The sequence below is a fragment of the Gorilla gorilla genome, chromosome 9 (genome assembly GCF_029281585.2).
Source record: "Gorilla gorilla gorilla isolate KB3781 chromosome 9, NHGRI_mGorGor1-v2.1_pri, whole genome shotgun sequence".
NCBI classification, from domain to species: domain Eukaryota; kingdom Metazoa; phylum Chordata; class Mammalia; order Primates; family Hominidae; genus Gorilla; species Gorilla gorilla.
Window position 1 is genome coordinate 81804683 of NC_073233.2, and position 15267 is coordinate 81819949.

Genomic DNA, 15267 nt, shown 5'->3' on the forward strand with positions numbered 1-15267 from the left:
CTAACAGTAAGGAGAAAATAAAACTATAATAATTTTTTTTTTTCAGATTCATGGGGAGAATTGTGATTCTTTACATTGCTACTTTATTTAAGCCTGTTCATTTTCCTACAAAATACCCTCCTTCAAAAGGTTGAAGTGACATGGAGCAAAACTTACATGTGGGAATTGCAGGTGTTTCTCAGAAAGTTGTCATGAAAAAGGGGCAAAGAAGGAATTTTGGTGGTGAGGATCCTGTGAGACAGTGTGTTGAGTGGTAGTAGTTGGAAAACTGCTAGTTCAGAGTATATTATATAAACTGCTCTAGTCCTTAGTCAACCCCAGGTTCCTGAAATCCTGGGAGTACTTCCTTCTCAGTTTTTGGTGAATGTGTAATTTACCATTTGAGAATAATTAAAGGGGGAAGGAAGAAAATATCTCAAAATATAGTGAAATTTTTCCTTTTTTGATGCCTGTTTATTCTTGGAAACAAATTAATCTTTAAACAGCATTTTTGCCTCCTACTTGTTCCCAGGTGTTCCTCTTTATTGGCTCAGACGCTTTCAACTGCTGTACTTTTCTCTCTGGCTTCCTGCTATTGGCTGGGACTCAAGATGGAAACATTTATCAGCTGGATGTGAGGAGTCCAAGGTGAGTCACCATTCATTTACATGATGCAGGTCTTCTACAGAGTGGAAATTTTTATTGGCTTTAACATTGATTTAGCCTAGCATATAGATGACTATTGAATCAAGGGTATATTTTTCCATTTACAAAGGTTTTCCAGTCTGAATTTTCTGATTTTTCTTATTATTCCTGGACTCATATTAAAATATATGATTCATGCCATTATGATTGTCTGACTAATGATTGCTTTGAAAATTAAGCTTAAATATAAACTAACATTTCATTTAAATTGATTGTCTAGAACTTTTTATTTTTATTTTTTTTTTTTTATTGATCATTCTTGGCTGTTTCTCGCAGAGGGGGATTTGGCAGGGTCATAGGACAATAGTGGAGGGAAGGTCAGCAGATAAGCAAGTGAACAAAGGTCTCTGGTTTTCCTAGGCAGAGGACCCTGAGGCCTTCCACGGTGTTTGTGTCCCTGGGTACTTGAGATGAGGGAGTGGTGATGACTCTTAAGGAGCATGCTGCCTTCAAGCATCTGTTTAACAAAGCACATCTTACACCGCCCTTAATCCATTTAACCCTGAGTGGACACAGCACATGTTTCAGAGAGCACAGGGTTGGGGGTAAGGTCACAGATAACAGGATCCCAAGGCAGAAGAATTTCTCTTAGTACAGAACAAAATGAAGTCTCCCATGTCTACTTCTTTCTACACAGACACGGCAACCATCCGATTTCTCAATCTTTTCCCCACCTTTCCCCCGCTTCTATTCCACAAAACCGCCATTGTCATCATGGCCCGTTCTCAATGAGCTGTTGGGTACACCTCCCAGACGGGGCGGCTGGCCGGGCAGAGGGACTCCTCACTTCCAATAGGGGCGGCCGGGCAGAGGTGCCCCTCACCTCCCGGACGGGGCGGCTGGCCGGGCGGGGGGCTGACCCCCCCACCTCCCTCCGGGATGGGGCGCCTGGCCGAGTGGGGGGCTGACCCCCTCACCTCCCTCCCGGACGGGGCGGCTGGCCGGGTGGGGGGACTGACCCCCCCACCTCCCTCCCGGATGGGGTGGCTGGCCGGGCCGGGGGCTGACCCCCACCTCCCTCCCAGACGGGGTGGCTGTGGGGCGGAGACGCTCCTCACTTCCCAGACGGGGTGGCTGCCGGGCGGAGGGGCTCCTCACTTCTCGGACGGGGTGGCTGCGGGGCGGAGGGGCTCCTCACTTCTCAGACAGGGCGGTTGCCGGGTGGAGGGTCTCCTCACTTCTCAGATGGGGCGGCCGGGCAGAGACGCTCCTCACCTCCCAGACGGGGTCGTGGCCGGGCAGAGGCGCTCCTCACATCCCAGACGGGGCGGCGGGGCAGAGGTGCTCCCCACATCTCAGACGATGGGCAGCCGGGCAGAGACGCTCCTCACTTGCTAGATGGGATGGCAGCTGGGAAGAGGCGCTCCTCACTTTCCAGACTGGGCAGCCAGGCAGAGGGGCTCCTCACGTCCCAGACGATGGGCGGCCAGGCAGAGACGCTCCTCACTTCCCAGACAGGGTGGCGGCCGGGCAGAGGCTGCACTCTCGGCACTTTGGGAGGCCAAGGCAGGCGGCTGGGAGGTGGAGGTTGTAGTGAGCTGAGATCACGCCACTGCACCCCAGCCTGGGCACCATTGAGCACTGAGTGAGCCAGACTCCGTCTGCAATCCCATCACCTCGGGAGGCCGAGGCTGGCGGATCACTCGCGGTTAGGAGCTGGAGACCAGCCCGGCCAACACAGCAAAACCCCGTCTCCACCAAAAAAACACGAAAACCAGTCAGGCGTGGCGGCACGCGCCTGCAATCACAGGCACTCGGCAGGCTGAGGCAGGAGAATCAGGCAGGGAGGTTGCAGTGAGCCGAGATGGCAGCAGTACAGTCCAGCCTCGGCTCGGCATCAGAGGGAGACTGTGGAGAGGGAGACCGTGGGGAGAGGGAGACCGTGGGGAGAGGGAGACCGTGGGGAGAGGGAGACCGTGGGGAGAGGGAGAGGGAGACCGTGGGGAGAGGGAGAGGGAGAGGGAGATTGTCTAGAACTTTTAATTTTAAAGAGCTCAGTAATTTTCTCTTACATTAGACCCTGGCTACCCTAAGATTGAAAGATTGAATTATTTTTATTTATTTATTTATTTTTTGAGATGGAGTCTCCCTCTGTCGCCCAGGCTGGAGTGCAGTGGTGCTATCTCGGCTTACTGCAACCTTTGCTTCCCGGGTTCAAGCAATTCTCCTGCCTTAGCCTCCTGAGTAGCTGGGATTACAGGTGCGCGCTACCACACCCAGCTAATTTTTGTATATTTAGTAGAGACAGGGTTTCATCATGTTGGTCAGGCTGATCTCGAACTCCTGACCTCGTGATCCGCCCGCCTCAGCCTCTGAAAGTGCTGGGATTACAGGCATGAGCCACTGTACCCAGCCCTGAATGATCATTTTTAGTTCAAGGAACCCAGCTCTGTTAGTTATGTAGTTTTGATCATGACCTTTCTAAACAGGCTTTTCTTTGGCCTTAAAGATATCCAAAGAGAATCACACAGTCTCTCTGTTGCAGGATTTAACAATTTCTACAATTTTGTCCCTTCCTCCTTTGATTTTCTTCCATTTTTCAACTGATATTTATTGAAAATAGCTTCTGTGGGCATCAGGCTTGGTACAAGGCACTGAAAACCAGAAATAAAAGGTACAGACTCTGGGCTGGGCGTGGTGGCTCACGCCTGTAACCCCAGCACTTTGGAAGGTCAAGGTGGGTGGATCACCTGAGGTCAGGAGTTCAAGACCAGCCTGGCCAACATGGCGAAACCCTGTCTCTACTAAAAATACAAAAATTAGCTGGGCATGGTGGCACGTACCTATAATCCCAGCTACTAGGGGGGCTGAGGCAGGAGGATCGCTTGAACCTGGGAAGTGGAGGTTGCAGTGAGCTGAGATCATGCCACTGGACTCCAGCCTGGGCAACAGAGCGAGACTCTATCTCAAAAAAAAAAAAAAAAGATACAGACTCTGCCTTTGAGGCACCTGGAGTCTAATGGTAAAGATGGACAAGTAAAAGACTGTTGTGCAGTGTGATCACTTGTCTGACAGGGCTAGCTACAGAAATCTAAGGAAGCACCAAAAAGGAGAGGGAAGGAGGTGAGACTGCTTCTCCAAGGAAATGAGAAACATTGGGTCTTGTTGAGTAGGAAGTTGCCAAGTAAAGAAGGAGGAAAAGAGCTAGCCTCGGTAGAATCCCATGTATAGAATCCCATATATGAAGCATGTGAAGGGGATTGTTTTCAGGAGTCTATGACAGGTATGTTCCCTGCATATGAGGGCAGTGGTGAGAAGTGATGCCAGCAGGAAAACAGGAGCTGCTCTGACCTTACCTGCCATTCTAAGTTTATTCCAAGAGTAGGGAATAAATTCCAGTTGATGGTGACTAACTTATACCTTTTCTTCCATCATTTCAGTTACTTAATTTTTTTTTTGTTTTCTTTTTTTTTTTTTTTTTTGCCTCCACAGAGATAGGGAATCTCTGATCACTATTATAAAATCACACTTACATATATATTAAATTGATTCTCACTCAGCTTTCTCTTTCTTTCTTTCTTTTTTTTTTTTTTTTTTTGAGATGGTGTCTTGCTCTGTAGCCCAGGTTGGAGTGCAGTGGCGCGATCTCGGCTCACTGCAAGCTCCGCCATTCTCCTGCCTCAGCCTCTTTCTTTTTAGAGTCCTGACAATTTTAATATTTTACAACAAATCTTAATTCTTTTGTGAAGTGAAAAGTTTAACATACTGCTAATATTGTTATCTTCAACCCATGTCATACCTACCTTAAAAACTCAGGATTTGGGTGGTGACCTCGTTCATGTTTAGAGACATGGATGGTTTTCGAATTACCTTAATCTGCCAGTTAAGGTTCTTGCCAGGAAAGAAACCATAGAAATGTTTAATCTTTCTCCACATTTTATCCTGTTTGCTCTTATGTGGTTAGTACTATATGTTGAATATAGTCAAGTATTGCTTTTGAAGAAAGAAAGTAAAATTTCCCCTTTCTCTGAATCCTAGGGCTCCGGTACAAGTCATCCACAGATCAGGAGCACCAGTTCTATCCCTGCTAAGTTTCAGAGATGGATTCATTGCTAGCCAAGGTGGGTCCATGGGCCAATTGAGAGAGATGCTTCTCTGTAGTTCAGTTAATTAAACATAGTTTTAAGTGTCTGATCTATGGCTGGGTTGGGGCATGGTCCCCCATGATTTTTTGGCATATTGTACCTATCAATAGTGTTTATCACTCTACGTTGTGATTGTCTGTGTCCCCCTCCAGTTCAAACTCCTTGAGGGTGGTGACTGTGCCTTATTCATTGTGTTATTCCCAGAATTTAGCTCAGTGCCCACCACTCTTCTGCCCTAAAGGAGCTCACATAAGGCAGACAGACATGTGAACATTTGATTGCAGTCCAGTTTGATAAGGACTACATCAGAAGACTGCATGAGGAAATGAAGAATAGCTAATTCTAGAGGTAGGAGTGCTGTCAGCAAGGTCTTCGTGAACTACGTGACATGTAAACTGATAAAGATTTCACCCACTGGAGATGTAAAGAGGGACACTGAAAGCTGAAGCTATTGTATATGCAAAGTCATAGATGAGGCAAGCGGGGGCAAAAGAAGAAGAGCACTAGCATTTCCAGAGGGCCTGCTATGTAGTAGGTACTGTGTTTGATATTCTAGGTAAAGCGAGTACCTTAATGTAGCCAGGACAAACTCTTTGGAATGGAGTTCAGGAATGGTGTTGGGGAAATGCCTGGAGCAAAGTGTACATTAAGGGACACTGGATCCTTGTAGGAATGATGTAGGTCAGGAGGACTGGACTATACAGCCTGGAGGGACTACCTACCTACCTTGAGCATTTCAGTATGTCAGTTAGGATGTTTTGGGCTGTTATTTACAGAACACCCAGCTGCATATGGTTTAAACAGTTAGGAAAGTATACTGCTTCACTTAACAAGAAGTCCAGAGTCCATTTCAGATTATATTAATTTAGTGATTTGAAAATAAAGTCAACCAAGGAGACTAAGGAAACTTGACAACTAAGTCAGTGGTATTCTGGATTGGATCCAGGATGTTAAGGAAAGACTGGTGAAAAAAAAAAAGTATGCTGTTTAGGTGGTAGTAGTGTACCAATATTGGCATCTTAGTTTTGACAAATGTAAGGTGATAACATTTGGGAAAACCTGAAACTGATTAAGGGCATATGGGAACCTTCTGTATTATCTTTAACTAACTTTTCTGTAAACCTAAAGTCACTCTAAAATATAATATTTTTAATATATATTTTTTAATTTAAAAAACAAGTAGGCTGGGCACAGTGGCTCATGCCTATAATCCCAGCATTTTGGGAGGCTGAGGCGGGAGGATCACTTGAGCCCAGGAGTTTGAGGTCAGCCTGGGCAACATAGGAGACCCTGTCTCTACAAAAAATGAAAATTAGCCAGGCATGGTGGTTCATTTCTGTGGTCCCAGCTACTCAGGAGGCTGAGGTGGGAGGATCGCTTGAATCTAGGAGGTGAGGCTGCAGTGAGCCATGATTGTGCCACTGCATTTCACCCTGGGTGACAAAGCGAGACTCTGTCTCAAAAATAATTTTTTCAATTAAAAAAATATTAAAAAGATAGTGACTGGGCGTGATGGCTCACGCCTGTAATCCCAGCACTTTGGGAAGCTGAAGCGGGTGGATTCCTTGAGGTCAGGAATTTGAGACTACCCTGGCCAACATGGTGAAACGCTGTCTCTACTAAAAATACAGAAATTAGCTGGCATGGTGGCACACATCTATAGTCCCAACTACTCAGGAGGCTGAGGGAAGAGAATCACTTGAACCTGGGAGGTGAAGGATGCAGTAAGCTGAGAGCACGCCACTGCACTCCAGCCTGGGTGACAGAGTGAGACTCTGTCTCAAAAAAAAAAAAAAAAATTAAAAATTAAAAAATAAGGTTGGGTGCAGTGGCTCACGCCTGTAATCCCAGCACTTTGGGAGGCCAAGGCGGATAGATCACCTGAGGCCTTGATATTTCTCGCCTCCTCTGTCCTATCTACAGGCCATTTTACTGATTATTAACATCTCTGGCTGGGTGCAGTGGCTCACATCTGTTATCCCAGCACTTTGGGAGGTCAAGGCGGGTGGATCAGCTGAGGTCAGGAGTTTAAGACCAGCCTGGCCAACATAGCGAAACCCCATCTCTACTAAAAATACAAATATTAGCTGGGCATGGTGGTGTGCACCTGTAATCCCAGCTACTTGGGAGGCTGAGGCAGGAGAATCACTTGAACCTGGGAGGTGGAGGTTGCAGTGAGCCAAGATTGTACCACTGCACTCCAGCCTCAGTGACAGAGTGAGACTGCCTCGCAAAAAAAAAAAAAATCTCTGTTGCAAGGTGATGTGTGGGTTATATGAGGAGTGTAGGTAGAGAAGAGCTGACTCATGGTTCTACTTTTTGTACTTTTTTTTTTGGAATGTTAGAAATTTCTTTATTATTACTTATTCTTACTAAGCGCCAGCTTAATACTGCAGAAAATTTCAAACCACTGTTGATAACCCACTTTCTTTTCTCCCACCCGAATTCTTGATCAAGAGTTTTTCAAGTAAAGACATGGTCTTCTCTCTTCTGTATAAAACTTTATGAAATAAAGGCAAAAGATTGCGTATATCTTGCTGGAAAATGCTGCCCAGGGCTCTGGAGACGGTGGCTGCCCCTGCTCCTTTCACTGTCCAGGTCTTGAAAGACCCTAGCATGAACTGTCTCTTCACAAAACAAGTCCACCACTTGCAGTGTTTATCATTCTGAGGGTCGAAAACTTTCTCACAAAGTCTCAGTCCAGTCTCTTGCCTTAGATGTTGTAAATAGGCCCTCATCACTTCATCTTCCTGTTTGTTTGCAGGTTTGGGATACATTGCATTAAGTGGAAAACCAGGTTCTCCAGGAATGGGAAAGTTAGTGATTCCCAGTGTATACATTTCTTTCTCACCTTGGCTTTTGGAATTGCACTTCTGGAGTTCCTTCAGACACTCAGAAACGTAGACAGAGATATGTATATCAAGGTCCTGTCAGCTTCATTCTTAACTTCATCGTTTTTGAAGAAGACATTGGCCTTGCACTAATAGATGGCTTCATCCACAGTATCTGTATCTTTTGTCTCTCTGGGGGCAGGTCCTTTGAATTGACTTCTGATAGGTAACAGTGCCATGTTTCCAATGAGTTCAGTGTCAGGATCCATGAGAGAAGAGTGGTAAGCTGGCATCTTGGTGGCGCCCGGGTTTCAACCCAGAGGAGCAGATTTTTTGTACTTTTCTACTTTTCTGCTGGGAGGAAGGCAAGGCATAACTTCCAGTACTGATGTCTAAAGGCAAAGGGAGTAAGATTATAACTCTGTTTTCAGAGGACAAAACTAAGACCAATAAGAGAAAGTTATCAGAAACCACATTTCAGTTAATTATAAAGGAAAAGCTTTCTTTTCCTTAAGAAAGAAGCTGCCCTTAAGGTAGTGAGCACCCCTAACTCTGGAGATGGGCAAGTGTAGGCTGTTTGGCCGCTCTGCCATGTGCTGTAGAGGGAGTTCTGTACTGGTTTAGAAGTTGGATATAGGCCGGGCACGGTGGCTCACGCCTGTAATCCCAGCACTTTCGGAGGCTGAGGCGGGTGGATCACAAGGTCAGGAGATCGAGACCATCCTGGCTAACATGGTGAAACCCCGTCTCTACTAAAAATACAAAAAATTAGCCGGGCATCATGGCGGGCGCCTGTAGTCCCAGCTACTTGGGAGGCTGAGGCAGGAGAATGGCGTGAACCTGGGAAGTGGAGCTTGCAGTGAGCCGAGATCGCGCCACTGCACTCCAGCCTGGGTGACAGAGCAAGACTCCGTCTCAAAAAAAAAAAAAAAAGAAGTTGGATATAGATGATCTTTGAGGTCCTTTGGAACTCTTTGATTATTAGTGAGGAGATTTAAATTGCCAGATGAAACAAAATAAAAAAACAAAATTTTTTGATGGAAATTGCCAAACATATCTAAAAGTAGACAGAATAGCACAATGAACCTGCTATACCCATTATCCAACTTAAGCTATTATCAATATATTGCTAATCTTGTTTTACCCATTCCCTTGCATTCCTCAGTCTTCATATATTTTGAAATATATCATAAGCGTCTTATTTCATCTGTTAGCATTTCTATATGTCTCTCTAAAAGACAAGGATTCATTTTTGGAGAAGGTGATTTTTAACAGTAATGCAAAAAAGGGTAAGGTACTACCTCGTATATGCTGCTGCTTGAATGTAGATTAACAGATAAATTTGGAAAACAGTTGTTCAGATTTCCAAAAAGTTTGAAAAGGTTAATGTCAGCTGATTCTTTTCCAGGTCTTTATATATACAAAGTCATAATCTTAATACAGAAAAAACTTTATGCATAAAGACATTCGTTTATGCACATGCTGTCAACCATGTAAAATAGGCACAAAAAAATAGATCAAAATGTTAACAGTAATTGCCTTTGAATGGTAGATTAGGGGTGATTTTTGTATCTCTGCTTTGTTTAGTTTTAAAGTTTTGTTCAGTGAGCATGTACTACTTCTATTTATTTATGTTTTTATGTATTTATTTTGAGACAGAGTCTCACTCTGTCGCCCAGGCTGGAGTGCAGTGGCACCATCTTGGCTCACTGCAACCTCTGCTTCCCGGGTTCAAGCAATTCTCCTGCCTCAGCCTCTTGAGTATCTGGGATTACAGGCATGCACTACCATGCTCGGCTAATTTTTTTTGTATTTTTACTACTTTTATATTAACAAAAAGAAATCACCTTATTAAGCAGTTTATAGATCACCCCTATGATTCATTTGTTTCATTTGTCCATGCCCTTTTAAGAATTAGATACACTTTTACTTTCTTAGTGTAACTGTCCTCTTTCTCCTAGTGTATACAGTCAAATTTACAGATTGAGGAATAATCTGGGAACATTTTAATAGGGAATATCTACACAAATGTTTCTTTAAAAAATGTTAAAGACATTTTTTAGACATTCCCTATTAAATATAATCTAGGATAAGTTTATAAATACACACACACACACACACACACACACACACACACACACCTGTGGTTGCTTGCTCTGTGCCTTTGGCAGGCATTGCTAATCAAAGACATCTCTTTTTCCCACAGAACTTGCACTTGCTCTTCAAATCCAGCCCAGCTCAGCATTCTAGGCAGCCACTATAGATCATCATAATTGGCCCACATAGGCCGGGTATGGTGGCTCACGCTTGTAATCCCAGCACCTTGGGAGGCTGAGGCGGGTGGATCACCTGAGGTCAGGAGTTTGAGACCAGCCTGGCCAACATGGTGAAACCCCGTCTCTACAAAAATTAGCCAGGCATGGTGGTGGGCACCTGTAATCCCAGCTGCTTGGGAGGCTGAGGCAGGAGAATTGCTTGAACCCGGGAGGTGGAGGTTGCAGTTTGCTGAGATCGTGCCATTGTACTCTAGCCTGGGCAAAAAGAACGAAACTGTCTCAAAAAACAAACAAACAAAAAGTTGGCCCATGTAATAAGATCTATTTGCCATTCTGGGTCTTTGGACCATCTTCTTTACACTAATGATCTACAGAAGCAAATAAAAATACTGAGTTTTTAAACTCTGGATGCAGTTTTCTCTTAGTTATATGAATTTTCTTTCTGCCTTTCAGGTGATGGAAGCTGTTTTATTGTCCAGCAAGACTTAGACTATGTCACTGAGCTCACTGGGGCTGACTGTGACCCTGTGTACAAGGTACAGGCCTGAGACGACACCAGACCTGGGTGATTCTCATGAGAGATCTAGGGCTTTTACGAGACTGAATCCAGATACCTTGTGGTCATTAGGATGATAAAATAGTGCTTATTGTATAACCAGTGTGGTAGGATGGCAAGAAATCAAGAGCTTAACTCAGAAGTGATTTCTGGGCCAGGCATGGTGGCTCACGCCTGTAATCCCAGTACGTTGGGAGGCCGAGACAGGCGGATCACTTGAGGTCAGGAGTTCAAGACCAGCCTGGCCAGCATGGTGAAACCCCGTCTCTACTAAAAATACAAAAAAATTAGCTGGGCGTGGTGGTACATGCCTGTAGTTCCAGTTACTTGGGAGGCTGAGGCAGGAGAATCGCTTGAACCTGGGAGGTGGAGGCTGCAGTGAGCCTCAAGATCATACCACTACACTCCAGCCTGGGCAACAGAGTGAGACTCCATCTCAAAAAAAAAAAAAAAAAAAAGAAGTGACTTCTGGCTGACAGCTGTAACCCCAGCACTTTTGGAGGCTGAAGCAGGTGGATCACTTGAGCCCGGGAGTTTGAAACCAGCCTAGGCAATAAGATGAGACCCCCGTCTCTACAAAAAATACAGAAAAATTAGCTGGGCATGGTGGCACACACACCTGTAGTCCCAGCTACTCATTTGGGAGGCCAAGATGGGACGATTGCTTGGGCCTGGGAAGTTGAGGCTGCAGTGAGCTGTGATTGTACCATTGCACTCTAGTCTGGGCAACAGAGTGAGACCCTGTCTCAAAAAAAAAAAAAAAAAAAAAAGTGACTTCATCACTTACTAGCTCTAGAAACTTAAAAACTTACTTTACCTCACTAGTCTGTCAATTCATCTGTAAAGATAGTAATCTGAAAACTCTTTGTAAATACATTCTATAAATATTATTCATTATTATTATTATTAAGACTTCTAGACTGATTTTTTCATTTGATTAGAATAGAAAGAGAAAAACAAAAGGGGAATATTTATTGACCAGACACTGTGCTGAACGTTTTATATACATTATCTCATGTAATCTTTGTTACTATTTGTTGAGGTGTAGGTATTACTATTCCTATTTTTTCCTATAATTTAAAAAAAGTTGTACAATTAATATCTGTAAAAGTTCAAACAATACAGAATGATACAGATTTAAAAGTCTCCTTTACGACCTTTTTGGTTCCCTTTCTCTTTTCCAGAAGTAACTAGCATTAAAAGTTTGGCACATATTTTTCAAGACTATTTTCAGAGAATTTGCACACTTACATCTTTATGTATTAATGTAAATAATATACTTTTATCTTCAGTTTGTACGTAATTGAGACTATCTCTATATATTGCCCTGTGACTTTTTTTTAATTACCATCTTAGAGCTGTTTCCAGGTAAATGCATATAGATCTATTTCTTTCTTTCCTTTTTTTTTTTTTTTTTTTTTTGAGATGGAGTTTCGCTCTTGTTGCCCAGGCTGGAGTGCAATGGCGCGATCTCAGCCCACAGCAACCTCCGCCTCCCAGGTTCAAGCGATTCTCCTGCCTCAGCCTCCCGAGTAGCTGGGATTACAGGCATGGGCCACCACACCTGGCTAATTTTGTATTTTTAGTAGAGACGAGGTTTCTCCATGTTGGTCAGGCTGGTCTTGAACTCCCGACTGAGGCCTCCCTCGGCCTCCCAAAGTGCTGGGATTACAGGCGTGAGCCACCGCACCCGGCCATCTATTTCATTTAAAAAAATTCTTGCGTAGTGTTCCGGCCGGGCGTGGTGGCTCATGCCCAGCACTTTGGGAGGCGGAGGGGGTGCGGATCACGAGGTCAGGAGATTGAGACCATCCTGGCCAACACGGTGAAACCCTGTCTCTACTAACAATACAAAAAATTAGCCAGGCCTGGTGGTGGGTGCGTGTAGTCCCAGCTACTTGGGAGGCTGAGGCAGGAGAATGGCGTGAACCCGGGAGGCGGAGCTTGCAGTGAGCCAAGATGGCGTCGCTGCACTCCAGCCTGAGCGACGGAGCGAGACTCTGTCTCAAAAAACAAACAAACAAAATTCTTGTGTAGTGTTCCATATTTTGAATCAACGTATTTCCATTGTATACAAATGAGGCAACTGGGGCCTGGGGGGTTGAGAAAGTTGCCCTAGGTCATGCAGCTAGTTGGTAGTAAAGCTGAGATTAAGTTAACTCCAGAATTCATGCTGTTTTCCTTGAGGAGTTGATGAAATCCTCCTCAGAAAAAAAGACACATATTCAGAACATTTTTGCATCCAATTTTATAAGGTTCAAGAATAGTCAAGCCCATCTCTGAACCATCTCCTCCCTAGAGACAGACCATCTGTGCTAAACCTGAACAACACTAATGGGTTTGCTTTCCACTTGGGCCGATTAGTTTCTCTGTTATATAGTCACGGTGCATCCCAACCATTGGTGATTGGGATGCATCCATCACTATGGGCCAGCAATTTTTGTAAGCACATAATTATGGATGTAATTCTGTTGCCTTCATAAAGCCTTCTCAGACTCCCTGGGACTAGTGTGTGTCAATCATAAGCCTCCATCTTTTTGAAATGGAAGAATCCGAGGCTTCCTTTAAACTGTGAATTCTTGTGTTTTAGGTAGCCACATGGGAGAAGCAGATCTACACATGCTGTCGAGACGGTCTTGTACGACGCTACCAGCTTTCTGACCTCTGACTTCTTGGAAAGAGCAGTCCCGGTTAGTGAAAAGGTTTGACCCTGATCAACAATGAGCAGAAACATCATCAGTTCTTCCCAAGGACCATGGCGTTTAATGTCTTGGGCACCCCTTGGAAATCACAGAAAGTCAGCTGTACTGGCCGTATGGAACTCTCATCCCAAGACCTACTTTGAACTGAGTAAGAAGGTCATTGTGCCCACTGCATTTGTTCCAACTTCTCCTTGTATAAACTCACCCCAGCAACACAGGGCAAGGATATAGATGCTTTTAGTTTGTTCTTAAACCAGTTGTGTTAAATGTTTACAAGGACCTCAGTACTAAAGCCTGTTCTCTGGAGGAAATAAAGAAAATATGTTTGGAGGTGCCTGAATATGAAAAACTTTGTTAAATACTCTTACTCCAGCAAAAAGTTGGTCAGGACAATGGAATTCCTTCCTCAGCACTCCCTGTTGCCTGGCCATAGAGAAGGCCTGCTTGGCAGTAGCAATAAATGTCCTGTAAGCTGCCACCTGGGAGAGATTCTTATGCAGGTGGTAACCAACTGTCCCAGTTTGCTTGGAACTAAGGGGTTTTCTGTGACTTGAAACTTTCAATGCCAAAACTGGGGCAGTCTCAAACCAACGTGATTGGTCAGCCTATATGTAGGTGAGGAAACTGAGTCATAAGCATTGTAAAGGCATTGGCTGTCAAAGTGTGGTTCTTAGAACAGCAGCATCAGTATCACCTGGGAACTTGACAGGAAATAGAAATTGTTAGGCCCAATCCTAGACCTAAATCAGAAATTCTACGGGTGCAGCCAGCAGTCTGTAGTTTAACAAGCATTCCAGGTGATTCTGATGTATGCTAAAGCTTGAGAGCCACTGATCTAGAGGAAGAGATGGTGGAGGGCACTTTAGTCACAGCTGGAACCCAGGGCTCAAAATGACAAGATCGGTCTGTAGGAGATGAGGCCACAGAGGTTGGCAGAGCCCAAATAGTGAAGGAGCACGAATGTTAGCTAAGGAGCTCAGACTTCACGTGGTTGGCAGTGGGGAACCACTGAAGGGTTTTAAGCAAGAGAATGGCATGGTCACCTCCTTTTTTCTCTAAAACATAAAAATGGAATCATAATGTATGTATTCCATGGCTTATTTTCACTTAATGTCTCTGAGATTTTCCATCTCAGTACATGTAGACGTTCCTCATTCTTTTTTAACAATGTCCAGAATATGGATACCATATTATTTATATTTTTGAGATTATTAGAGAAAAGTTTCTTGAAAGATGTAACACTTGAGCTGGGACATGCAGATTAAGATTTCAATTTATTTAATGGAGGAAGGTCATTTCTGGCTGGGGTAATAATGTTGTTGACAGAGTTCTTTTTTTTGTTTTTTTTGAGACAGAGTCTCGCTCTGTCACCCAGACTGGTGCGATCTTGGCTCACTGCAACCTCCACCTCTCAGGTTCAAACAATTCTCCTGCCTCAGCCTCCCTAGTAGCTGGGACTGCAGGCATGCACCACCATGCCTGGCTAATTTTTTTTTGTATTTTTATTAGAGATGGGGTTTCACCATGTTGGCCAGGGTGGTCTCGAACTCCTGACCTTGTGATCCACCTGCCTTGGCCTCCCAAAGTGCTGGGATTACAGGTGTGAGCCACCGTACCCGGCCGGCCGCCAGAGTTCTTAAAGGCATATTCTCATGTAAATTTTTTTTTTTTTTAAAGACAGGGTCTTGCTCTGTTGCCCAGGCTGGAATGCGTTGGCATGATTACAGCTTCAGCCTTAACCTCCTGGGCTCAAGCAGTCCTCCCACTTCAGCCTCCCAAGTAGCTGAAACCATGGGTGCACACCACCACACTCGGCTAATTTTTTAAATTTTTTGTAGAGACAGAGTCTCACCATGTTGCCCAGGCTGGTCTCAAACTCCTGAACTCAAGTATTCCTCCCACCTTGGACTCTCATAGTGCTGGCATTACAGGCATGAGCCACGGCACTCAACCAGGAACTTTGTCTTAACTTTAAATCCCATTGTTTTCTACAACACCCTGTTGCTTAAATCAAAGTGTAAAAAGAAAATACTGCAATTCATTTAATATCTACTCTGTTCTAGATTCTATATTTATATATCTAATTCTTACAAGACTCAAAAAGCGAATGTTATTATTTGTTTTATTCCGATA

At 44.4% G+C, this 15267-nt stretch overlaps 1 protein-coding gene and 1 pseudogene across 3 annotated transcripts in view; one reads left to right on the forward strand and one right to left on the reverse strand.

The window, feature by feature from the left end:
- Window positions 1-13464, forward strand: part of PAAF1 (proteasomal ATPase associated factor 1) — a 49981-nt gene extending 36517 nt beyond the window's left edge. For all 3 annotated transcript variants that reach the window (XM_031016148.3, XM_031016150.3, XM_031016149.3), the window contains 4 exons: window positions 512-627; window positions 4663-4745; window positions 10330-10412; window positions 13023-13464. In XM_031016148.3, coding sequence (XP_030872008.3) covers window positions 512-627; window positions 4663-4745; window positions 10330-10412; window positions 13023-13100 — 360 coding nt within the window. In that variant the 3' untranslated portion in view covers window positions 13101-13464. The remainder of the gene's footprint in view (window positions 1-511; window positions 628-4662; window positions 4746-10329; window positions 10413-13022) is intronic.
- LOC109025318 (actin-related protein 2/3 complex subunit 3-like) lies at window positions 7172-7976 on the reverse strand (annotated as a pseudogene).
- Window positions 13465-15267: the final 1803 nt, after the last annotated feature.